This window comes from Oncorhynchus masou, chromosome 10, assembly GCF_036934945.1.
Source record: "Oncorhynchus masou masou isolate Uvic2021 chromosome 10, UVic_Omas_1.1, whole genome shotgun sequence".
Lineage (NCBI taxonomy): Eukaryota > Metazoa > Chordata > Actinopteri > Salmoniformes > Salmonidae > Oncorhynchus > Oncorhynchus masou.
In genome coordinates, this window is record NC_088221.1 from 3,858,538 (window position 1) to 3,883,960 (window position 25,423).

The 25,423-nt window shown below is 41.2% G+C and overlaps 1 protein-coding gene across 2 annotated transcripts in view; it reads left to right on the plus strand.

The window, feature by feature from the left end:
* itgbl1 (integrin, beta-like 1) overlaps window positions 1-25,423 on the plus strand; it is a 140,180-nt gene that overhangs the window by 110,469 nt on the left and 4,288 nt on the right. For both annotated transcript variants that reach the window (XM_064975664.1, XM_064975663.1), the window contains 2 exons: window positions 7,992-8,138; window positions 11,932-12,051. In XM_064975664.1, coding sequence (XP_064831736.1) covers window positions 7,992-8,138; window positions 11,932-12,051 — 267 coding nt within the window. The remainder of the gene's footprint in view (window positions 1-7,991; window positions 8,139-11,931; window positions 12,052-25,423) is intronic.

The following is a 25,423-nucleotide window of genomic DNA, read 5'->3' on the forward strand; positions in this document are numbered from 1 at the left end:
AAGGTTGTGTGTTTGATCCCAGTCGTGGACACTGGATTTACATGTTTTATTTTAGCCCCATCCCAAACCTTAACCCTTACCGTAACCATTTAGAATGAGTGCCTAAACTTAACCCTTCTAAATTTGAACGATACACAGTATCAGGAGGAACCTTCTGATCCCATGACTCTGGATCAGAAGGTTATGTGTTTGATCCCAGTCGTGGACACTGGATTTACATGTTTTATTTTAGCCCCATCCCAAACCTTAACCCTTACCGTAACCATTTAGAATGAGTGCCTAAACTTAACCCTTCTAAATTTGAACGATACACAGTATCAGGAGGAACCTTCTGATCCCATGACTCTGGATCAGAAGGTTGTGTGTTTGATCCCAGTCGTGGACACTGGATTTACATGTTTTATTTTAGCCCCATCCCAAACCTTAACCCTTACCGTAACCATTTAGAATGAGTGCCTAAACTTAACCCTTCTAAATTTGAACGATACACAGTATCAGGAGGAACCTTCTGATCCCATGACTCTGGATCAGAAGGTTATGTGTTTGATCCCAGTCGTGGACACTGGATTTACATGTTTTATTTTAGCCCCATCCCAAACCTTAACCCTTACCGTAACCATTTAGAATGAGTGCCTAAACTTAACCCTTCTAAATTTGAACGATACACAGTATCAGGAGGAACCTTCTGATCCCATGACTCTGGATCAGAAGGTTGTGTGTTTGATCCCAGTCGTGGACACTGGATTTACATGTTTTATTTTAGCCCCATCCCAAACCTTAACCCTTACCGTAACCATTTAGAATGAGTGCCTAAACTTAACCCTTCTAAATTTGAACGATACACAGTATCAGGAGGAACCTTCTGATCCCATGACTCTGGATCAGAAGGTTGTGTGTTTGATCCCAGTCGTGGACACTGGATTTACATGTTTTATTTTAGCCCCATCCCAAACCTTAACCCTTACCGTAACCATTTAGAATGAGTGCCTAAACTTAACCCTTCTAAATTTGAACGATACACAGTATCAGGAGGAACCTTCTGATCCCATGACTCTGGATCAGAAGGTTGTGTGTTTGATCCCAGTCGTGGACACTGGATTTACATGTTTTATTTTAGCCCCATCCCAAACCTTAACCCTTACCGTAACCATTTAGAATGAGTGCCTAAACTTAACCCTTCTAAATTTGAACGATACACAGTATCAGGAGGAACCTTCTGATCCCATGACTCTGGATCAGAAGGTTGTGTGTTTGATCCCAGTCGTGGACACTGGATTTACATGTTTTATTTTAGCCCCATCCCAAACCTTAACCCTTACCGTAACCATTTAGAATGAGTGCCTAAACTTAACCCTTCTAAATTTGAACGATACACAGTATCAGGAGGAACCTTCTGATCCCATGACTCTGGATCAGAAGGTTGTGTGTTTGATCCCAGTCGTGGACACTGGATTTACATGTTTTATTTTAGCCCCATCCCAAACCTTAACCCTTACCATAACCATTTAGAATGAGTGCCTAAACTTAACCCTTCTAAATTTGAACGATACACAGTATCAGGAGGAACCTTCTGATCCCTTGACTCTGGATCAGAAGGTTGTGTGTTTGATCCCAGTCGTGGACAGTTTTTTTTACCACTTTTTATTTATTTACCTTTATTTTAACAAGGAAGTAATTTTGAGACTATTGTCTCTTTTACAAATGAGCCCTGCACAATACAAAAATAAGCACATACAACAGGCAAGTATAGAAACACATAAAGATAGACAATATACACATTAAATACACATTAAATACACATTAAGATACAAAACACAGTCAATTAAAACAAACACATTATTCAACGCATCCAATCGAAACCTCTTTATATTCTTCTTCCAAACATAGTGTGGAGATTAGGAAAGGAAGGAAGGAAAGGAAATTAAAGGCTGATTTACTTCAATCTTTAGACATCAAAGGAGTCTCCAAAGTTAAACAACTCTCGAAACGGGTTTGAAAAGCTTGTTTGTTAAAGCTTAACAGGGATGTCAGGCAAATTGAAAGCTTATGGAGCAGGTCTTTGTAAACAAAAAGAGCGCAATGATGTGATCTATGTTCAGCCAGCCTTGTCACAGCCAGGTCAGCAGTAGGCGCAATTGCGTACATAATAGTATCATCTGCATATTGATGAAATGTAAGCATTTTTTTACAGATTGACCAATAACATTTATATAAAAAGTGAAAAGAACAGGTCCTAGTATCGACCCCTGCAGAACACCTTCATGTACTCTATCTCAAGAAATTCAAACCCATCAATCATGATGGCCTGAGTTCTGTCACTAGGATAATCATGAAACCATGAACAGACCTTAGATCCTAGTCAAGGACAACTTCTTCAATACATAGCATGATCAACAGCTTTTGACAGGTCCACAATCAAGGCAGCACAATTCATTTTAGCATCTAAAGAATTGACAATATCATTAACAACTGATGTGGTACAGTGATAGTGCTGTGCCCTGGCCTAAACCCACATGGATTTATATTCAAAATACCATGTTGTGGAAGTTGTGAATCATAGCTAGGAATATATCCTGATAATAATGTTAGATTTAAGATATAAGATATGAGTTACAGAGCCAACAATGAGGTGGGAAGCACACTTGAGCATTCCCGGCTGAAGTTGATCAGCCCCTGTGGATTTCTTGGTATCTAAAGCAAGTAAGTCATCAAGGACTTATTTTCTGTGAATTGCCAAAATGCAAAAACTTGACTTCTGTTTTCCAAATCAATCTGCAAAAGTTCCAAATCCGCATTTAGCCCATTCAGTGCAGTATTTACGGTGCTACGGCCTCTGCAGAAGTCAGAGCATTCATACTTCTTGGCTTCGCAGAGCAGCACAGAGCTGCTGTGAAGGAAGTTGTCAAGAAAGTGAGTTTCTGCTGATACATGACCTCCCGCCCTTACCCACTGTCAACCAATCACGTCAATGCGGAGCTATACGGAGCCCTCTGCATTGTTAGAAAATTTGAGAGGCATATGCTCATGCGGTACGGAGCTTGATTTGGCATGCCTCCATACAATTTGGCATATGTGACACCCTCCATACGAAGCCTCCGACCACATTTCGGATCAAGCATAAATTGGCTTTTAGATATTGTAGGGCTAGACGCTCTTTCAAAAAAATAGCTTGCTGAAATTTTTCCATTTTTCCATATTCATCTTACTATCAGAATGAGTGGTTACATAATAATCAAATCTAGCCTTTATACTTAGTCTCAGACATTGATTCCTTAGTTGCCTTGAGGTTTGCTAATCCGGGTCTAAGCCTATGTTTCTGGACTTGACCCAGGCTACATTTGACTTCCGATAATTCAGAACTGAATCAGGCATTCCATCTACCTTTAACTCTCAGAGTTTTAAAGAGAGCATGATTATCTACAATAGTGTTGAAGAAATTTACAAAAAAAAGCTTGAAGCTAAATCAGGTTCAGAAATAGCTGAGATACAATCAAGGTCACTAAAATAAACATAATGTAAAAAAGTGTGTTCAAGTTCCTCTTAGTGATGACAGGAGGCTTAGATTTATGCATTCTCACCTCTCTGACACAGACAACTGGGCAATGGTCACTAAAATCCAGTGAGAAAACTCCATTAGCAACATATTTATCTTGAGTATTAGTCAAAATAAGATCAATCAAGGTAGATTTCGATGGATCTTTAGGATTCGGCTGTGTAGGCTCAGTTATCAGCTGAGAGGTTTAGCTCAGAGCAAATATCTTTCAGCATATCTGACTAGGGCTGTTATAGTGACTAGTTGGGGGGACCATATTACTGCCACACTAGCAGTCATGAGTCATGACCACAGTAAACTTCCATGTGACTGTTGAATCTCCTCTTATGCACTCTGGACATGGTTTGGTAGTACCCAACTCACTAACAACCATCAGGTTGCTAATGTCCTGGTAAACAGGGCTCCATTGTCCCTCTAACCACTCTGACATCAATGCAAATGCAATCTAAAATCACATCCAACACGTCATCAAAACGGTAGACCTATCGTACTTTTAAAACTCACCTCACTGTGATGATCAATTTGAAGAAAGAAGTTCAACAGCAGGTTGAAACTGTGTAAAGCATGTTTTTTGTGGATGTTGTTTCAAATCCTAACACAACGAAATGGACAGCGCTTTCTAAAGTGCTGATTAATTCAAAACACCCATACACATATTAGAGCTTATGCATGGCAGCCCAAGCCCGAAAAAAAAAACAGAATAAAAATGATTACACACATTACATAGCCTACCGCATATTACACATGGCAGAATTACATAAAACAAAACTGATGTCTTTGGTACCTAATTGGTCTAGCCTATAGTCCAAAATTAAACACAGTTGAGTAATTGTTTTTTGAGTGTGGACTGTATGTATTATTATGCCCTAGGCAATGCTGTTGGTTCATTGATTTACAGGCCAGTTGACAGCCAGCCTAAATTAGTGAATTTGTATTTGATTTTTCATATTTTTTTTATAATGAATTGGGTTACACACTAACTTTAGCCATGCGTTTTATCTCCTCTTCTCTCCTTGATTATTTTTCTTGAGCACGCAGACGGGCCATCAACGGTTTAGTGAAATATGTTTTGTTTGTGAAAACACTATCGATGTTTGTTTGTTTGTCACTATCGATGTTCCAGAACCGATTTCACTTGTTTTCCCCAAATGAAGCACGTAGTATCTGCAGGAACAAGGTTGGAGAGGTCATGGGACACAGAGTTTGGGCGCAATATGTTGAACCTGTTGAACAGCGAGAGCCTTCTCCTCAAACAGTGGTGGATGTGTGGAGTGAAAATAGTGTTCTTATATTTATTTCTCAGCTGCTCATATTAAGCACATACTCTGCTTTACAACCGAATAAGCCTACAAAACCGACCAGAGAGAAAGGGCACGGATACAATTCGCTATCAATTCTTTATTCGAGTGCCCCTGTTCCCGCCCATTTAATAATAGGCCATTCTAAATTGAAATGTAATTGTGCATATTAGTAAAGACAAGATTAAATTGAGAATAATCTGATGGGTGAAAATATGATCACTTGATGAGAGAACAGCTGTGCTTTTTTTGTTTGGTTACCCTCTCAAATCCCCAATAGCCTGTACTCGCACCATGCATCCCATGTACAGTGCCTTGCGAAAGTATTCGGCCCCCTTGAACTTTGCGACCTTTTGCCACATTTCAGGCCGCAAAGTTCAAGGGGGCCGAATACTTTTGCAAGGCACTGTATGTTGTTTTCTAAGAAATTCTAATGTTTTGTGTCTTTCACAACTAATGTTACCAAATAACTCTGTCAGCCAACAGGACCTGTTTCAAATGATCACTTTTACGCTCAACATATCCACTTCATGCGCACACTCACTCTGTCATTTGAAAAATAACCTTTTGATTGTATTCTGCTATAAAATCATGTCAAATAAAACAATGGCACGGGACTGATAAGCATATCTTGTCAGCTAAATGAACAAGCCTACAGCCTATGGCATGGAGCATAGACAGATAACATAGGCCTACACAAGGCCAACTCATATTCTTTCATCTGAAATACATTTTCATATATAGTGTTTCTTTAGACGTAAAATAAATAGTGGATTTATTGTGATGGTGTACATTAAATTGGTTTATTATAGTTTTTGAAATGTCGATGTTTCAAAGGTGTGCATCAGTGGCTTGTATGGGTGGAGGCCTGGAGAGGCTAAACGTGTTTGTGTTAATTAACAGTAAATTACCGTGAGACCGGCAGTCTTTTGCACGACAATAACCGGCTGACAAAATGTCATGATCGCCACTTCCCTATTTTAATATTAATCTGACACTGGTGTCCTCCAATCAATATTAAAATCGCTCATTATTAATCGTTCAGATTTACCATACTGACTGTAGATAGTAATTCAGATAAACTGTTAAGAGCACATGAAGGAGCCGAGGGAGGGCAATACACTCTTACCAGCTGGTTATTAGCCCACATCAAGAACAGACAATACGTTAACCATTTGGAATGAGAGCCTAAACAGAATGTTTTAACCCTATCCCAAACCTTAACTCATACCTTAACCATTCAGAATGAGTGTCTAAACTTAACCCTTAACTTCTAAATTTGACATTTGGAGAAGTTGAACGACACACAGGAGCAGGAGTAACAAAAACACTTCAAAATAAATTTGATGTTTCGAGCAACTTTGAAATTTGCTGGTTGCACTGACACTGCCTGTTCCACCTCAGCCTCATTCAGGGCATCACTCCTAGTCACTGCACACTACTGGCATTAGCCAGCGGGACCAGCACACACGAAAAAAGGCGTTTCCTCCAATCTAAAAGGGTTCTTTGGCTGTTCCCATAGGATAACCCAAATGTAATGTAAATGAAAACCTTTTTTTTTTTGTTCAAGGTAGAACCTTTTTGGTTCCATGTAGAACCTGTTCTACACCGCATTTTATATGGATTCCAAAAGGTTTCTACCTGGAACCAAAAAAGGTTCTACCTGGAACCAAAAAGGGTTCTCCTATGGGGACAGCTGAAAAACCCTTTTTTGAAAAATAAAATTCTAAGAGTGCAGAGGATGGCTGGGAGGGTGAGGGCTCTATGAAGTGGTAGAGACCCAGCTCTCTGGATTCTTCAGACTCAGTCACAGCCAGACACATAGGCTCCTCCTTATCAGATTGAGAGTCGGGGTCAGACTCATAGCCAAAGTCATAGAGACATGACATTTAAAGTTCGACGTGTCTTCTCAGAAGGTTTGGTTGTTGATGAGGAGAGTCTTGAATTTGTCTCTAGAATGTTGTGAATGTAGAATGTTATTGATGGTTTCCATGGCAAACCAAGCTTATTTTTTTTGTGATGCACAAGGTCCATTCAAGTGATGTCATAAAGGTAGTAACGTGGCCGGAGAGGAGTGGAGATACAAAACCAAACAACTTCAAATTTAAGTTACAATTACAATTTTTTCCTATGAGGGGTCTTGTGTGCAGTGGTTCAAACAACCAAACACAGCAAACGCAATAGGACAGAACATACATTTTTTTCTTACAAAAACAACTTAGTAAAGCATCACTGACACGGTAACATTACTGACTTTTTCGATCATCATCCCCCTCTTTTTCAAATGTGTATTGTGACATTCTACTCATAAGAATCGACCCTGTCCCCCACCAGTTAATGGTTTGTACTGGTTTCTATTGTATAACATACTGTATGTCTACCCTGTCCCCCACCAGTTCATGGTTTCTACTGGTTTCTATTGTATAACATACTATATGTCTACCCTGTCCCCCACCAGTTCATGGTTTCTACTGGTTTCTATTGTATAACATACTGTATGTCTACCCTGTCCCCCACCAGTTCATGGTTTCTACTGGTTTCTATTGTATAACATACTATATGTCTACCCTGTCCCCCACCAGGTCATGGTTTCTACTGGTTTCTATTGTATAACATACTGTATGTCTACCCTGTCCCCCACCAGTTCATGGTTTCTACTGGTTTCTATTGTATAACATACTGTATGTCTACCCTGTCCCCCACCAGGTCATGGTTTCTACTGGTTTCTATTGTATAACATACTGTATGTCTACCCTGTCCCCCACCAGTTCATGGTTTCTACTGGTTTCTATTGTATAACATACTGTATGTCTACCCTGTCCCCCACCAGTTCATGGTTTCTACTGGTTTCTATTGTATAACATACTATATGTCTACCCTGTCCCCCACCAGGTCATGGTTTCTACTGGTTTCTATTGTATAACATACTGTATGTCTACCCTGTCCCCCACCAGTTCATGGTTTCTACTGGTTTCTATTGTATAACATACTGTATGTCTACCCTGTCCCCCACCAGTGCATGGTTTCTACTGGTTTCTATTGTATAACATACTGTATGTCTACCCTGTCCCCCACCAGTTCATGGTTTCTACTGGTTTCTATTGTATAACATACTATATGTCTACCCTGTCCCCCACCAGGTCATGGTTTCTGTTCATGCGGCCGGTGTATCTGTGGTGACGGCTGGTTTGGGAAGTTGTGCTCGTTCCCTCGGACATGCGAAATGACTGACGCTCAGAGCAAAGAGCTGTGTGAGACCGCCGATGGAGTCATGTGCAATGGAAAAGGTTCCTTTGTTTTTTACTTTGTCATTACATTAATTTCATTTCTATCTCCATCTATTGGCTTCTTTTGTGTCTATTCTCTGCACTATTTCATTCCATTCCATTCAATTATTTTCTACTCCACTGATTTGTGTAGACCACTTGAGTGGAGCTTTCCATGAGATCTGATCACACAGATTAGGGTAGTAGCAGGCATAAAGAAACAACACCCTCATACCTGCAGTCTTCTGGCTTCAGGTATAAGAGACATAAGTGGTTTCTTAGGGCCCGGCTGCTTGGCAGGGCCAGCGCCAGAACAAATCTGTTGGATGGGAATTTGATTTCCATAGGGGGGTTCTTTTTTTCCACGGGACCTCCTATGTCTGCATGCGCTGCACATTATTATTATTATTTTTACTAGAGACGTTGGGCCTGGAGGGATCCCCCTTCAAGCTAATGTGCAGTCATTCTGACAGTGTGATTAATAGATTGTATGTATGTGCAAAAATGATCATTTGGTTGTGTATATGAAGGTCTTAGCTAACATTAGAATACAAAGAAAGCTTTTTCTTTAGTTTATGTTAATGTAGGATATATGTAAAAAAAAAAAGAAAATACAAAAAAATAAGGTTCTATCAATGAAACAGGAACTATATGTGTTGGCACATGGTAACAACTTTTTGTTCTTGATAAATAGTGAAAATCAGCACAAAACCAAAAATGGTATTATAATGAAGTGTCAATATGAGAGCAGTCAAAAATAGTCCATTAATGTCCACTCACACTTACATTGTGTGCTTCTTCACGCAATGGCATCAGTTGGAGCATGTCCATGTCACATAAACAAGGAAAGTTGGTGAGTGTGATGCGGATCTTGTTTTTTGCTTGAGATGTAGGATGTGCTCTCTCAGTGATGACACGGTTTAATTTGGTGATGGCTCCGGACACATGATCATTGCGCACCGTTCTGTCTTTTTTTGCGCTTAGGCCTCGCAGTTGTAGGCTCAGGCTTAGGCTCAGAATCAGAAGAATTATCATCAGAGATGTCATGATTATTTTCTTCACTGCCATCTGAGTCGTTTTCATTTCGATTTTGTAGCAGCACGAACGCAGCATGTGCATCCATTCGTCTTGGTCTTCCTGCCATTGTAGATTACGCACGCTCTCACTGTGTAGCCTACTCCCAAGTAGATGGACGGTGGACTGATATAGGGTATATAATTAGAATAAATCAACACAATAGGATGGCCCTCCCTGTTCAAGACAGCTTCAATGATCGGGAGAAGGAGAGGATCAGGCTCTACTGTTGGGAGAAGAAACTACTATCTCACCAGAGAAAGCATGCAATCGAACAAAACAGCGCCCCTCTGTCTCAGTATATGTAGCCCATGTATCCGATGCTGTCTGGACAAAAACAGTATGACATGTCATACTCTTTTTGTCCAGACAGCATCAGATACATGGGCTACATATACTGAAACAGAGGGGCGCTGTTTTGCTCGCTAAGATGATTTATCTGAGATTGAAGTGTCTTTCTGTCGGCACACGTCTCAGACGAATAAATTATCAATATTTAAATATTTTATTTGGACAGGAAAAGAGGTCCTGCTGCCTAAGGGGGCCGTTCTCGCTTAGGGCCCTGAAAACGCTCGAGCCGGTCCTGAGTGCACCCAATATCCAGGGTATATCTACAGTGCCTTCGCAAAGTATTCAGACCCCGTTGCTTTTTCCACAGAAATACCATATTTACATAAGTATTCAGACCGTTTGCTATGAGACTCAGAGTTCAGGTACATCCTGTTTCCTTTGATCATCATTGAGATGTTTCCACAACTTGATTGGAGTCCACCTGTGGTAATTTCAATTGATTGAACATGATTTGGAAAGGCACACAGATGTCTTTATATGGTCCCACTGTCGACAGTGCATGTCAGAGCAGAAAACAAGCCATGGGGTCGAAAAAGCTCACAGAGCTTCAGTATAAGGCATATGACAGCCCACTTGGAGTTTGCCAAAAGGCACCTGAAGACTCTCAGACCATGAGAAAAAAGATTTTCTGGTCTGATGAAACCAAGACTGAACTTTTTAGCCTGAACGCCAAGTGTCTCGTCTGAAGGAAACCTGGCACCATATCATAGCCCGGACCCAAACCCGATCGAACATCTCTGTAGAGACCTTAAAATAGCTGTGCAGCGGTGCTCTCCATTCAACCTGACAGAGCTTGAGAGGATCTGCAGAAAATAATGGAAGAATCTCCCCAAATACAGGTGTGCCACGCTTGTAGCGTCATACCCAAGAAGAATCAAGGCTGTAATCGCTGCCAAAAGTACTGAGTAAAGGGTCTGAATACTTGTGTAAATGTTATATTTCAGTTTTTCAGTTTTTATAAATTAACAAACATTTCTAAAAACCTGTTTATGCTTTGTCATTATGGGGTATTGTGTGTAGATTGATGAGGGGGAAAAAACAATCCATTTTATAATAAGGCTGTAAACAGTCAAGGTGTCTGAATACTTTCCGAAGGCACTGTGCATCATCATGTGTTGGAGGCCGTATCCTCTATTCAGCTATGTAACCAAAGAACAACTTGCATGTCACACTGACATTTCAGCCAAATGTCAGGTGCATGGAGATTACTGGAGTATGGAGTACTGTCAGAGATCTACTAAACCAAAGGTGTGTTGTCCATCTTAGGACATCTTCACCCTCTGGTCTCACACCTTCTTAGGCTGCACAATGGAGATGGGCATGTTTCAACCTGCACTCAGACACAAGCATAAGACTATCCTCTCCCCTTCAGTTGGGGTAAAGGTTAGAGTTAGGTTTCAAATCAGATTTGATGACTTTGTGGCTGTGCCAGCTGGTGACCACTCTGCAGAGCTACCTCCAGAACAAGATTCATGATAACAAGCGGTAACCTATGAGTCAAGTGGAGTCAACCCTTCAACTCTCACACTGCAATCCTTCAGGCACACACTACCCACTGGGCAAAAACTGATTGAATCAATGTTGTTTCAACGTCATTTCAACCAAAAACATCTATGTGATGATGTTGAATAAACACGGAAAACTAATATGATTTGCATGGTATTTCGTCTTTTTTTGACCCAACTTTGAACTTAAATCCAATGATATGGTGAAATGTTTTGTTGATTTCACATTGAATTCATGTTAGTTGACAACTCAACCAAATGTAAAACTAAACTAGACCTTGAGCTGACGTCTGTGCCCAGTGGGTAGTCTATGGGGATAAATAGTGGAGACTGAAAAGACTTCTCCCGGGTTACAGCCATGAGAGAATCGTTCCCCTCTCATCCGTCTGCCTGCTTGCGTGCCTTTTCCAAGCATTTAAACCCTTACTATCCAGCCCGTCGCTCACTGCCCTCGATGTGCACTGGAGCACACAGTAGAAATATCTGATGGGAGAAATGCAAGGACAGTGCTTTTGTTGTTCAGGAGAGGAAGTACTGGGGGAGCCAAAGGAGGACAGACTTTTACAGTGAAGGCTTGCTGGGGGCGATTCCCGGGTAAAAGTATAGTTGGAACCAGCAGGCCTTATATTTTAATCCAGTCACAATTTAAAAAGGGTCAGGACGTCAATACACTATGATTGTGAGCACATTACCTTGTCCTCACAAATCTATCCTTATATTTTTATAACTGTAACTATTTTGTTGATTGCTTGAACGTCCGTTGTTGTTGTGTGTGTATATGTTTGTGTGTGTGTGTGTGTGTGTGTGTGTGTGTGTGTGTGTGTGTGTGTGTGTGTGTGTGTGTGTGTGTGTGTGTGTGTGTGTGTGTGTGTGTGTTCTGGCAGGGTCGTGTCACTGTGGCCGGTGTATCTGTTCTGGATCTCCTCAGGATTGGTGGGTCTCTGGGGAGTATTGTGAGTGTGACGACAGGGAGTGTGATAAGCACGACGGACTCATCTGCACAGGTACAGTATAGACCACACACACACACACACACACCTAAAGACTCTGTCCAAGGCCCAATTCTACCGCCGATAATGGCCTTGGCTCGGTGTCAACGAGCAGGAGAGAAAGACAGAGACAAAGAATAGAGAGGGAGAACGAGTGAGCGGAAAGGCAGGTGAAAAGAGAGAGCAGAAAGAGAGAGACTTTCCTCTTAACAGCCCAGATCTCATCCAGAAGTGCTATCTTCTCTCCACTGATGCTGAAAACCACAATAAGAGTTTATGGGCACACATTAAATTACGTTTAGCTTATAAAGGTTTCATAAGCACTTCATAAGTGTGTTGCAAATATTCTATAACCATATGTCATGCTTTATAAAAGGTTCATAAATGTGGCATAACTATGTGACATAATCACCAGCATCAAATGTGAACTTTTGCTTTGTGAAGGGTGACAGTGTGCTGAAAGATGTCATACGCTCTAAAGTGATGTCATGTTAGTCACATTACACCTAATCTCGTTCCCAGACACATCCACCCAAATGTGCGGAAGTTCTGGTGGACCAACGCATCAAACATGGCCTTCATTAGTTAGGGTTAGGTTTATCATAACATTTTAGGAAGATAAATTGTGGAAATGGGTAGGGTTTAGCCATAATTATGACTTTTTGACTGTGTTAACTAGTGACAATGAGCTATAAAAATAGAGTGGCACACCCAACTAGTGACAATGAAAATCACTTGACTCAGGTCAATCCTATAGTGTTCTATGGTCACTCCCACTAAGGCCAACTTTGAATGGTTGGTATCCCAACCATTGGGATACCAATGGCTATTTGTTCAGCACATTTTAAATTTACAGCCACAAAATTCAGAACATGGGCCATTCTTACAGTGTGCTCCCTGTTCACCAAATCAGAACGGTATGATAAATAAAGGGGGCATAAAAGCAGACAATGAAAGCTCTTACAATATTCGATGATTACATTTCTCAAAAACAGTTTATAGGCTACATGTGCACCACCAAGTCAGAACAGTGGGCGGCATTAAGAGGTTAAAATATACAAAATTATTAGTGTGAGGCACATGGGCTACTAACAGCTCACTACACAACATACACTTAGTATTACTTTCTTAGCTACAGTATACATCTCTCCCTGGCATCTAACATAATTTATGCAGCAGCATACAAGACATTTTTGGACTCAACTTGTTGTGCTGTGTTCACTTGAACAGAAAGGTGGCACGCCGGTCCTTCGTGGGCAAATTTTGTCATCAAACTTTGCCATCAAAGTCTGACATTCTCTGGATTTATGGTGCTTTCAACACAACTTGGAACACACAAAAAACGTTTGAATCATCATGACATCAGTGATCTCCCGAGTTGGACGAAAGTTCAAAAATAGGAGTTCAAGACAACTGGGATTTCGGGAAAATACAGTTGTAGCTCGTTTTCCCAGAAATCCCAGTTGTCTTGAACTCACTAAAGTCAGGTTTTGCAGTTTTGAGTTAACAGTTGTTTTGAGCGCGGCACAAATCATGCTTCATTGATAACATGGCCAAAGATGAATGTTTATAATTTTAAACTTGGAAAAGAGACCCTTAACCTGTTGAAACTCTAGGGGCGCAATTTCATTTTTGGATGAAAAACGTTCCCGTTTTAAACAAGATATTTTGTCACAAAAAGATGCTCGACTATGCATATAATTGATAGCTTTCGAAAGAAAACACTCTGACATGTCCAGAACTGCAAAGATATTTTCTGTGCGTGCCCTAGAACGTGAGCTTCAGGCAAAACCAAGATGAGACGGCATCCAGGAAATGAGCAGGATTTTTGAGGCTCTGTTTTCCATTGTCTCCTTATATGGCTGTGAATGCGAGAGGAGTAAGTCTGTCGTTTCCCCAAGGTGTCTGCAGCATTGTGACGTATTTGTAGGCATATCATTGGAAGATTGACCATAAGAGACCACATTTACCAGGTGTCCGCCCGGTGTCCTGCGCCGAAATTGGTGCGCAAAAGTCAGCTGCAAGTATTTTTCCATGGAATTTAGAGAAGAATGCAGGCTTCCACGAACGATATATCAATGAAGAGATATGTGAAAAAACACCTTGAGGATTGATTCCAAACAACGTTTGCCATGTTTCGTCGATATTATGGAGTTAATTCGGAAAAAGTTTGACGTTGTAGGTGACTGAATTTTCGGTTAGTTTCGGTAGCCAAATGTGATGTACAAAACGGAGCGATTTCTCCTACACACAGACGCTTTCAGGAAAAACTGCGCATTTGGTATGTAACTGAGAGTCTCCTCATTGAAAACATCCGAAGCTCTTCAAAGGTAAATTATTTTATTTATTTGGTTATCTGGTTTTTGTGAAAATGTTGCGTGCTAAATGCTACTCAAAATGCTAAGCTAGCTTAGCATACTCTTACACAAATTAGTCAATTGCTATGGTTCAAAAGCATATTTTGAAAATCTGAGATGACAGTGTTGTTAAGAAAAGGCTAAGCTTGAGAGCAGGCGCATTATTTTCATTTTATTTGCGATTTTCAGAAATTGTTAACGTTGCGTTATGCTAATGAGCCTGAGGCTTTAGTCACGATCCCGGATCCGGGATGGGGAGATTCAAGAGGTTAATTAACCTCTTAGACTTGGGACTACACAGCCACTCCGCTGAATAGCAGGCTTTGCAACACTTGCAGTTAGCCACTGTATCCTTCCAAACCACTCATGGTTGATTTTGCGATTTCCAACTTGTTGTGTAATGTTTATATCCAATGGCTGATGAGCACCGATAGGTTTTATTTATACTTTCTCTTCATTATTTCTCTTCATATGACAAGGATTAAAATGGATTTGCCAGCAGATTGTCGACTTTATTCATGCTGATGACTGCTAGCTAAGATTTTTGACATGTCCAATCAAAGCTACTATAGATTTGTGATTTTATCTGTGTCCAATGGCCTTGAGTCTTCTTGGCTGGGCACTTCTATCAAATCAAATCAAATTTTATTGTCACATACACATGGTTAGCAGATGTTAATGCGAGTGTAGCAAAATGCTTGTGCCTCTAGTTCCGACAATGCAGTAATAACCAACGAGTAATCTAATCAAATAATTCCACAACTACTACTTTATACACACAAGTGTAAAGGGATAAAGAATATGTACTTAAAGATATATGAATGAGTGATGGTACAGAACGGCATAGGCAAGATGCAATAGATGGTATAGAGTACAGTATATACATATGAGATGAGTAATATAGGGTATATAAACATAAAGTGGCATAGTTTAAAGTGGCCAGTGATACCTGTATTACATAAAGATGGCAAGATGCAATAGATGATATAGAGTACAGTATATACATATACATATGAGATGAGTAATGTAGGGTATGTAAACATTATATTAAGTGGTATTGTTTAAAGTGGCTAGTGATACATTTTTTACATCAATTTCGATCAATTCCCATTATTAAATTGGCTGGAGTTGAATCAGTATGTTGGCAGCAGCCACTCAATGTTAGTGGTGGCTGTTTAACAGTCTAATGGCCTTGAGATAGAAGCTGTTTTTCAGTCTCTCGGTCCCTGCTTTGATGCTCCTGTACTGGCCTCGCCTTCTGGATGATAGCGGGGTGAACAGGCAGTGGCTCAGGTGGTTGTTGTCCTTGATGATCTTTATGGCCTTTCTGTGACATCGGGTGGTGTAGGTGTCCTGGAGGGCAGGTAGTTTGCCCCCGGTGATGCGTTGTGCAGACCTCACTACCCTCTGGAGAGCCTTACGGTTGTGGGCGGAGCAGTTTCCATACCAGGTGGTGATACAGCCTGCCAGGATGCTCTCGATTGTGCATCTGTAGAAGTTTGTGAGTGCTTTTGGTGACAAGCCAAATATCTTCATCCACCTGAGGTTGAAGAGGCGCTGCTGCGCCTTCTTCACAACGCTGTCTGTGTGGGTGGACCAATTCAGTTTGTCTGTTATGTGTACGCCGAGGAACTTAAAACTTACTATCCTCTCCACTACTGTCCCGTTGATGTGGATAGGGGGGTGCTCCCTCTGCTGTTTCCTGAAGTCCACAATCATCTCCTTTGTTTTGTTGACGTTGAGTGTGAGGTTATTTTCCTGACACCACACTCCGAGGGCCCTCACCTCCTCCCTGTAGGCCGTCTCGTCGTTGTTGGTAATCAAGCCTACCACTGTAGTGTCATCCGCAAACATGATGATTGAGTCATGGGTGAGCAGGGAGTACAGGAGAGGGCTCAGAACGCACCCTTGTGGGGCCCCGGTGTTGAGGATCAGCGGGGTGGAGATGTTGTTACCTACCCTCACCACCCGGGGGCGGCCCATCAGGAAGTCCAGTACCCAGTTGTACAGGGCGGGGTCAGGATCCAGGGTCTCTAGCTTGATGACGAGTTTGGAGGGTACTATGGTGTTAAATGCTGAGCTGTAGTCGAGTAACAGCATTCTCACATAGGTATTCCTCTTGTCCAGATGGGCTAGGGCAGTGTGTTTGATATTGCGTCGTCTGTGGACCTATTGGGGCGGTAAGCAAATTGGAGTGGGTCTAGGGTGTCAGGTAGGGTGGAGGTGATATGGTCCTTGAATTGTCTCTCAAAGCCCTTCATGATGACGGAAGTGAGTGCTAAGGGGCGGTAGTCGTTTAGCTCAGTTACCTTAGCTCTCTTGGGAACAGGAACAATGGTGGCCCTCTTGAAGCATGTGGGAAGAGTAGACTGGGATAAGGATTGATTATTTCCGTAAACACACCAGCCAGCTGGTCTGCGCATGCTCTGAGCACACAGCTAGGGATGCCGTCTGGGCCTGCAGCCTTGCGAAGGTTAACACGTTTAAATGTTTTACTCACGTCGGCTGCAGTGAAGGAGAGCCCACAGGTTTTGGTAGCGGGCCGTGTCAGTGGCACTGTATTCTCCTCAAAGCGAGCAAAAAAGTTATTTAGTCTGTCTGGGAGCAAGACATCCTGGTCCGCGACGGGGCTGGTTTTCTTTTTGTAATCCGTGATTGACTGTAGACCTTGCCACATACCTCTTGTGTCTGAGCCTTTGAATTGCGACTCTACTTTGCCTCTATACTGACACTTAGCTCGTTTGATTGCCTTGTGGAGGGAATAGCTACACTGTTTGTATTCGGTCATGTTTCCGGTCACCTTGCCCTGGTTAAAAGCAGTGGTTCGCGCTTTCAGTTTCGAGCGAATGCTGCCATCAATCAGCGGTTTCTGGTTTGGGAATGTTTTAATCGTTGCTGTGGGTATAACATTGCCGATGCACTTCCTAATGAACTCGCTCACCGCATATTCAAACTGATATGTGACACGTATTAATGCCAAAATAACATGAAAAACCTGCCCTGAACGACGGGTCGACCACTGATTAGCACTAAGGGAATTTTCACAAACAGCTAAAACAAATAAACATTAAAGACATGTTGAAACCATACATTTCCTTTTATTTGTTTATTTTTAAAACAACACAAATACTTTAAGTTTCAAAAAAGTCCAGCAATGCAATTACGCTGAACATTACACATGGTTGTGAATAGTGTAGCTTGACCCCTGCACTGGCGGGCGAATGGCTCTTGCCTCTCTGCCTGCTGGAGGTATTGCATGATGGTTCCATCTGGATAAGGCATTTCTGTGCTGCGCCAGAAACTCTAAACGGGGAGGTGGTAAACTCCATTTGATTCGTATTATTATATTCCTCTTTCATTTACAAATCTCATGACGTGACTATGAGATGTGACTGCATCTAGGGGGATTTTTAGGGACAGATTGAATTTACTGGGGGGAGAGGATGGTCAAATTCAAGGTATCATAAACAAATGCAAAAGCGTTTCTAAACTTTATTAGGGTAATAGCAACATCAATAGTCAAGCCAATGTTTATAGGGAAAACACGAGCAGAAGAGCAAATGTAATCCAGGAAAAAACGCACTACTCTCCCCTGTGCCCAATAAACCCCCCCCCAAATCAAAACAAAGTTTGACAACCACTATTTTGGACCATCCCTCCCCCAATGGTGGGCAATGGTGTTTGACACAGCTGCCAAACGTTGCTTCTTGTTGAACGTGGAACGAGGAAGAGCTCGGTTTTGTTTGTTTGAAAAGATTGTTGTTTGAAAATATATCGGAAAGTTCTTGGTAGCTAGCTTCTTAGTTTTGATCCCACAACGCAGTTGGCATCAGTTGCTGGGACTGCTTATCTCTTTCCAGTCATCCTGCCGACCAAGAATGGGTCTCAGGAGCTATTTGGTGTCACAGCTAACCTAGTTTCTAACTAGCTGCATATCAAGCTAGCAAGGTTTTCTTGAACACAGCCCGCGACGCGGTTAGCCATTGTGGCTGGGACCGCGGATTGTCCCGGGTTTGTAGCTGTCTAGATCCCTGCTGATTGTTGTTTTCAATCTTCCCTGTGAACTGCCCCGTCTGGAACTGTGAGGAGTAACAGATCACCTACGTTGCTAGCTACCATGACAAAGACCAAAGCCGGCGGGAGTACCGTTGAGGACAGTGGTGTCTCTCTGTCACACGTGAAGGATCTTTTAACCTCTCTAGGGTAGGGGGCAGCATTCGGAATTTTGGATGAAAAGCATGCCCAAATTCAACGGCCTGCTACTCGGGCCCAGAAGATATGATATGCATATAACTAGTAGATTTGGATAGAAAACACTCTAAAGCTTACAACACTGTTCAAATAGTGTCTGTGAGTATAACAGAACTCATTTAGCAGGCGAAAACCTGAGAAAAATCCATTCAGGAAGTAGTTTTTTTTGTTGGTTTTGTAGTTTTCTATTCAATGCAATTACAGTATCCATTGACTTAGGAATCCATTTGCAGTTCCTATGCCTTCCACTAGATGTCAACAGTCTTTAGAAATCGTTTCAGGCTTGTATTCTTATAACTGAGGGAGTAAGACCAGTCTGAACGAGTGGACCCTAACGTGTCGCAAAGCTTTTTCAAGCACATGCGCATTTCTTGTTTACCTTTTATATTGACAACGTTATTGTCCGGTTGAAATACAATAGATCATTTAGGCTAAAAAAACAACATGAGGATTGAATATAAACATCGTTTGACATGTTTCTATGAACTTTACGGATACAATTTGGATTTTTTGTCTGATTGTTTTGACTGTGGATTACTGAAGAAAACGCGCTAACAAAACCGAGGTTTTTGGATATAAAGACACTTCATCGAACAAAAGGAACATTTATTGAGTAAATTAATGTCTTCTGATTGCCACCATATGAAGATCATCAAAGATAAAGGATTAATTTGATCTCTATTTCTGAGTTTTGTAACGCTTCTGCTTGGCTGGTTACTGTTTGTAATAATTTGTCAACTGGGCTATGTTCTGGGCTAGGTATATTCTAGCGTCCCACGTACCCTAGAGAGGTTAAATTAACAAAAATAGTTCTACAAGCAGTTGTTACAACAACAACAAAAATTGCTTCAAGTGTTTTGTCCAAATACCTGTGGATTCTACTAATAAAAGAATGAACGATCTTACCAGAGGTCCACGACCTGAAGAACAATTTGCAGTTCTCCCAGTTCTCCCTCGATGAGTTGAAACACGAGAATGGCAAGATAACAACAATCTGTCAGTCATTGAGAGAGGACATCTATTCTGTGTGTGAATCCATGATAACAATGGGACAATCAAGACGGAGGGACAATCAAGGCGGAACAACATGGTTGTGGACGCTATTGCAGAATTTCCACATGAGACCTGGACGGAGTCTGACGACAAAGTGAGGGAAATGATTTCTGAGAAATTGAAGATGGACCACAAGAAGAGTGAGGTGGAGCGCACCCATAGGACTGGAAAACCCACCACTGGCCCACGTAATAGGCCCAGGCCGATAGTGGTCAGGATCCTGAGGTTCAAGGACAAGGTAGCTGTTCTGGAAAGACCAAGAACTTGACAGGAGAGTATATCTTCCTCAACAAGGACTATCCTGAAGCTATAGAAGACACAGCCATGCTTATGGGGGGAGGTTGAACTACTGTTAAAAAAATTGGGGTCACTTAGAAATGTCCTTGTTTGTGAAAGAAAATTACATTTTTGTCCATTAAAATAACATCAAATTGATCAGAAATACAGTGTAGACATTGTTAATGTTGTAAATTACTATTGTAGCTGGAAACGGCCAATTTTTTTATGGAGTATCTACATAGGCGTAGAGAGGACCATTATCAGCAACCATCACTCGGGTGATCCAATGGCACGTTGTGTTAGCTAATCCAAGTTGCAATAAAACTGGCCTTTTTTAGACTAGTTGAGTATCTGGAGCATCAGCATTTGTGAGTTCGATTACAGGCTCAAAATGACCAGAAACAAAGAACTTTCCTCTGAAACTCATACGTTTACTCTTGTTCTGAGAAATTAAGGCTATTCCACGTGAGAAATTGTCAAGAAACTGAAGTTCTCGTACAACGCTGTGTACTACTCCCTTCACAGAACAGCGCAAACTGTCTCTAACCAGAATAGAAAGAGGAGTGGGAGGCCCCGGTGCACAACTGAGCAAGAGGACAAGTATATTAGAATGTCTAGTTTGAGAAACAGATGCCTCACAAGGCCATCAACTGGCAGCTTCATTAAATAGTACCTGCAAAACACCAGTCTCAACATCAACAGTGAAGAGGGGACTCTGGGATGCTGGGCTTCTAGGCAGAGTTGCAAAGAATAAGCCATATCTCAGACTTGCCAATAAAAAGCAAAGATGAAGATGGGCAAAATAACACAGACACTGGACAGAGGAAGAAAAAGTGTTATGGACAGACAAATCTAAGTTTGAGGTGTTTGGATCACAAAGAACATTTGTGAGATGCAGAAAAAAATGAAAAGATGCTGCAGGAGTGCTTGACGTCATCTGTCATGCATAGTGGAGGCAATGTGATGGTCTAGGGGTGATTTGGTGGTGGTAAAGTGGGAGATTTATACAGGGTAAAAGGGATCTTGAAGAAGGAAGGCTATCACTCCATTTTGCAACGCCATGCCATACCCTGTGGGTTGGAGACAATTTCCTCCTTCAACAGGACAATGACCCAAAGCACAGCTCCGAACTATGCAAGTACTATTTAGGGCAGAAGCAGTCAGCTGCTATTCTGTCTCTAAAGGAGTGGCCAGCACAGTCACCGGATTTCAACCCTATTGTGCTGTTGTGGGAGCAGCTTGACCGTACGCCTTGTAAGAAGTGCCCATCAAGCCAATCCACCTTGTTGGAGGTGCTTCAGGAAGAATGGGGTGAAATGTCTTCAGATTACCTCAACAAATTGACAACTACAATGCCAAAGGTCTGCAAGGATGTAATTGCTGCAAATGGAGGATTCTTTGATGAAAGCAAAGTTTGAAGGGCACAATTATTATTTCAAATAAAAATCATTATTTTTAACCTTGTCAGGGTCTTGACAATATTGACTTGTAATTTTGTATTCAGAGTCATATCCCTGTAATGCTTCGAGATCTTATGTCAAGTGTTATTGAAGTGTTGTGGTTGCAGTTTCACTTGGCACATCTAAAGCCTTTTCTTTTGGGGTGTTGCTATAGGCACCAAGTGCTAACAGTCAGTAACTAAATAATATGTTTGAAATTCCTGATAGTGCATGTGATGTAAACACTTTCTTGGGGACCTCGCTCAAGAGGAAGCTTCTTACTGTAACCAGTGCCTGTAATCTGGTTCAGGTTATTAATCAACCTACCAGGGTGTTTACAAGCACTACAGGAACAAGATCATTCACATGTATCGATCACATTTTTACAAATACTTTAGAACTTTGTTCTAAAGCTGTATCCGTACACATTGGATGCAGTGATCACAATATAGTGGCTATTTCCATGAAAGCCCCAGTTCCAACAGCTGGGCCTAAAATAGTGTATAAGAGATCAAACAAAATATTTTGCTGTTACTCTTAGGTGGATGATGTTAAAAATATTTGTTGGTCTGATGTGATTAATGAGGGGCATCCAGACGCTGCAATTGATGAATTTATGAAATTGCTTCTTCCAATCATTGATAAACATGCACATGTTAAGAAACTGACTGTTAGAACTGGCTCCATGGATTGATGAGGAATTGAAAGAATGTATGGCTGAAAGAGATGGGGCAAAAAGAGTGGCTAATAAGTCTGACTGCACATCTGACTTGCTGTCTTACTGCAAATTCAAAAATGATGTGACTAAACTCAACAAAAAGAAGAAGAAACTGTATTATGAAGATCAATGAAATAAAGATTGATGGGAAAAAACTTTGGAGTACTTTAAATGAAATTATGGGCAGAAAGACAAATTCAACTCCATCGTTCATTGAAATAGATGGCTTATTTATTCGAAACCATTTGATGTTGCCAATTATTTTAATGATTATTTCATTGGCAAAGTGGGCAAACTTAGGCAGGAAATGGTAACAACGAACAGTGAGCAATTGTATTTATGCATACAAAAAATAGAATGAAAGCAAAGCATTGCATGTTTTCATTTTGTAAAGTTAGTGTGGGAGAGATGGAAAAATTATTGTTATCGATCAATAATGAGAAACCTACTGGCATTGACAACTGGTAGCTGACTCTATAGCCACTCATATCTGTCATATTTTTAATCTGAGCCTAGAGGAAAGTTTTTCTCCTCAGGCCTGGAGGGAAGCCAAAGTCGTTCCGCTACCCAAGAGTGGCACAGCGTCCTTTACTGGTTCTAACAGCAGACCTATAAACTATGCAAACTGTTTAAAAAAACTGTGTTTGACCAAATACAATGTTATTTCTCTGTAAACATATTAACAACAGACTTTCAGCATGCTTATAGAGAATGGCACTCAGCATGTACTGCACTGACACAAATGACTAATGATTGGTTGAAAGAAATTGATAATAATACGATTATTGGAGCTGTGCTGTTAGGTTTCAGTGCAGCCTTTAATATTATTGGCCATAACCTGTTGTTGAAAAAACATACGTGTTATGGCTTTTCAACCTCTGCCATGTCGTGGATTCAGACCTATCTATCTAATAGAACTCACATTATTTTCTTTAATTGACACTTCTCTAATGTCAAACATGTAAAGTATGGAGTACCTCAGGGAAACTCTCTAGGCCCTCTACTATTTTTTATTTTTACAAATGACCTGCCACTGGCATTAAACAAAGCATGTGTGTCCATGTATACTTAACAAAAAATTGCAGTCTGTTTTGGAATGTGTGGTCATTAATAAACTTGTCCTGAATTTCTCTAAAACTAAGAGTATTGTATTTGGGACACATATTTCCTTAAGATCTAGACCTCAGCTGAATCTGGTAATGAATGTTTAATGCTGTTGAACAAGATGAGGAGACTACATATCTTGGCTTTACTTTAGATTGTAAACTGTCCTGGTCAAACATATAGATTCAATGGTTGTACAGATGGGGAGAGGCCTGTCCATAATAAAAAGATGCTCTGCTTTATTGACACCATACCCCAAAAAACAAGTTCTGCAGGATCTAGTTTTGTCTAATCTTGATTATTGTCCAGTTGTGTGGTCCGGTACTGCAAGGAAAGACCGAGTTAAGCTGCAGATGGTCCAGAACAGAGTGGCACGTTTTCTCTTAATTGTAATCAGAGGGCTGATATAAATACAGTGCCTTGCGAAAGTATTCGGCCCCCTTGAACTTTGCGACCTTTTGCCACATTTCAGGCTTCAAACATAAAGATATAAAACTGTATTTTTTTGTGAAGAATCAACAACAAGTGGGACACAATCATGAAGTGGAACGACATTATTGGATATTTCAAACTTTTTTAACAAATCAAAAACTGAAAAATTGGGCGTGCAAAATTATTCAGCCCCCTTAAGTTAATACTTTGTAGCGCCACCTTTTGCTGCGATTACAGCTGTAAGTTGCTTGGGGTATGTCTCTATCAGTTTTGCACATCGAGAGACTGAAATTATTTCCCATTCCTCCTTGCAAAACAGCTCGAGCTCAGTGAGGTTGGATGGAGAGCATTTGTGAACAGCAGTTTTCAGTTCTTTCCACAGATTCTCGATTGGATTCAGGTCTGGACTTTGACTTGGCCATTCTAACACCTGGATATGTTTATTTTTGAACCATTCCATTGTAGATTTTGCTTTATGTTTTGGATCATTGTCACGTCTAGTCAAGGTGGGTGGAATCAGGCGCAGAGAGCAGAATGCGATAATAAAGTTTATTCTCCGGTGAACAAAAAACAAACAACAGTCAACCCAAATACAGACAGGGTGAAATATCCAAAACAGGATAAAGACTAACCGGAGAAAAAACAAACAGCAAACACCGACAGACAAAACGAAATGACAGAAATAAACAATCCCGCACAAAACAAGGGCGGGACAACCTACATTAAATACAGACACTAATTAACTAAACAACACACAGGTGAAACCAATTAGACAAAACCAACAGATACACGAAAAAGGGATCAGTAGTGGCTAATAGGACGGTGACGACGACCGCCGAGCACCGCCAGAATGGGCAGGAGAGCCAACTTCGGCGGAAGTCGTGACAATCATTGTCTTGTTGGAAGACAAATCTCCGTCCCAGTCTCAGGTCTTTTGCAGACTCCATCAGGTTTTCTTCCAGAATGGTCCTGTATTTGGCTCCATCCATATTCCCATCAATTTTAACCATCTTCCCTGTCCCTGCTGAAGACAAGCAGGCCCAAACCATGATGCTGCCACCACCATGTTTGACAGTGGGGATGGTGTGGTCAGGGTGATGAGCTGTGTTGCTTTTACGCCAAACATAACGTTTTGCATTGTTGCCAAAAAGTTCAATTTTGGTTTCATCTGACCAGAGCTCCTTCTTCCACATGTTTGGTGTGTCTCCCAGGTGGCTTGTGGCGAACTTTAAACAACACTTTTTATGGATATCTTTAAGAAATGGCTTTCTTCTTGCCACTCTTCCATAAAGGCCAGATTTGTGCAATATACGACTGATTGTTGTCCTATGGACAGAGTCTCCCTCCTCAGCTGTAGATCTCTGCAGTTCATTCAGAGTGATCATGGGCCTCTTGGCTGCATCTCTGATCAGTCTTCTCCTTGTATGAGCTGAAAGTTTAGAGGGACGGCCAGGTCTTGGTAGATTTGCAGTGGTCTGATACTCCTTCCATTTCAATATTATATTAGCTCCTTGGGATGTTTAAAGCTTGGGAAATCTTTTTGTATCCAAATCCGGCTTTAAACTTCTTCACAACAGTATCTCGGACGTGCCTGATGTGTTCCTTGTTCTTTGTGATGTTCTCTGAGCTTTTAACGGACCTCTGAGACTATCACAGTGCAGGTGCATTTATACGGAGACTTGATTACACACAGGTGGATTGTATTTATCATCATTAGTCATTTAGGTCAACATTGGATCATTCAGAGATCCTCA